The sequence below is a fragment of the Apaloderma vittatum genome, unplaced genomic scaffold, assembly GCF_000703405.1.
Source record: "Apaloderma vittatum isolate BGI_N311 unplaced genomic scaffold, ASM70340v1 scaffold1809, whole genome shotgun sequence".
Taxonomy (NCBI): domain Eukaryota; kingdom Metazoa; phylum Chordata; class Aves; order Trogoniformes; family Trogonidae; genus Apaloderma; species Apaloderma vittatum.
The window spans coordinates 1-1,297 of NW_009736723.1; the positions used below are offsets into that span (position 1 = coordinate 1).

The 1,297-nt window shown below is 56.1% G+C and overlaps 1 protein-coding gene across 1 annotated transcript in view; it reads left to right on the plus strand.

Annotated features, from left to right (window-relative positions):
• Nucleotides 1–543: 543 nt before the first annotated feature.
• The window catches only part of LOC104279694 (tumor necrosis factor receptor superfamily member 6B-like), a gene marked incomplete at its 5' end in the record, with an annotated part of 4,938 nt that continues 4,184 nt past the window's right edge, over nucleotides 544–1,297 (plus strand). The window contains 2 exon segments of the mRNA XM_009877069.1: nucleotides 544–861; nucleotides 864–924. Coding sequence (XP_009875371.1) covers nucleotides 544–861; nucleotides 864–924 — 379 coding nt within the window.

The following is a 1,297-nucleotide window of genomic DNA, read 5'->3' on the forward strand; positions in this document are numbered from 1 at the left end:
CTCCTCAGGTGCTTTGATAAAGGAAAGAGGGGAGAAATAAGGCTGGGATTCTCTGGTCCTGTGCCAAATATCTGGGCTTCTGAAAAAAAAAAAAATGTTGAGATTTCCCGTAAGTTTAGAGCTTGCTGTGTGTTTGCTAGTTTGGAGAACTTCCCCTCTGCTTCTTGATCTGCAAAGATCTGCCCCCCCAGAGGTGGGAAACTGGCTGGGGTGAAGAAAGGAGAACACAGTGGGGCTGCTTGTGGTACTGAAAGAGGGAAATGGGGTTGTGAAGGCAACACAAAATGAGTTTGAGAAACATCATTTGGGAAGGGTGTTTCCTCACCTGGCAAGCAGAGAGCGATGGGGAGGCACAGAGAGGGGCAGCGGCTGGTCCCTGGTTCCACCCTTGCTTTACCCCCGGGGCTGGCGAGAGCATGAGGGGGGGGAATAATTTCTTGCATCTACAACAGCAATAAATTCTTCAGTGCAGCAGCTGCGTTCGCTGCTTCTTCCTCCGCAAGAGGACGAGCTAAAGGGCTCTTTGCGGTGTCTTTGCTGCAGTGGATGTTCGCCCCCCTCCTCCTCTTCCTGGCTGAGCTCGGCTGCAGCGCCCAACCCACTTACCCGTGGAGAGATGCTGTGACCAGCGAGAAGCTCACCTGCCAGCAGTGCCCGCCGGGGACCTTCGTGGCCCAGCACTGCACCAGGGACAGCCCGACGGTGTGCCAGCCCTGCCCAGATTTGCACTACACGCAGTACTGGAACTACCTGGAGAAGTGCCGGTACTGTAACGTCATCTGCGGGGAGAAGCAGGCGGAGGTGCAGCAGTGCAATTCAACCCACAACCGCGTCTGCCAGGGCCAGGCGGGCTACAACTCGCGGATATGGAGTTCTGCATCAGGCATTCCGAGTGTCTGCCGGGCTCCGGTGTTGAGAAACTGGGTAAGTACCCTCTCCAGGCTGTGGCTGCGATGTGCGTGTTCCTGAAGCTCTTGTCAGATCCCAAAATCTCCGCTGGAGCTAAAAATCCAGGAGAAATACAGTGGATGATGATTGCCCGTAGCCTGGCCCACTCCCTCCTTGCTCACCATCCTTGCTGGCGTGTGAAACTGCTCCTGACTTCTTTTCCAAGGAGTGATTTTTTGGGGGGCGGGTTCCACTGGATTTCACTTCGGAAGCCTTTGAAATCCCCCAGCACCACGCTTAGATGGGATGTGGCGATCCTGGTTACCTGCTTTGGGCAGAGCCGGTCCGATTCCCCCGTCCCCGGAGCAGCAGCTCACTCTGCCCCGGCAGGAGGAAAGGGCCGAGTGGC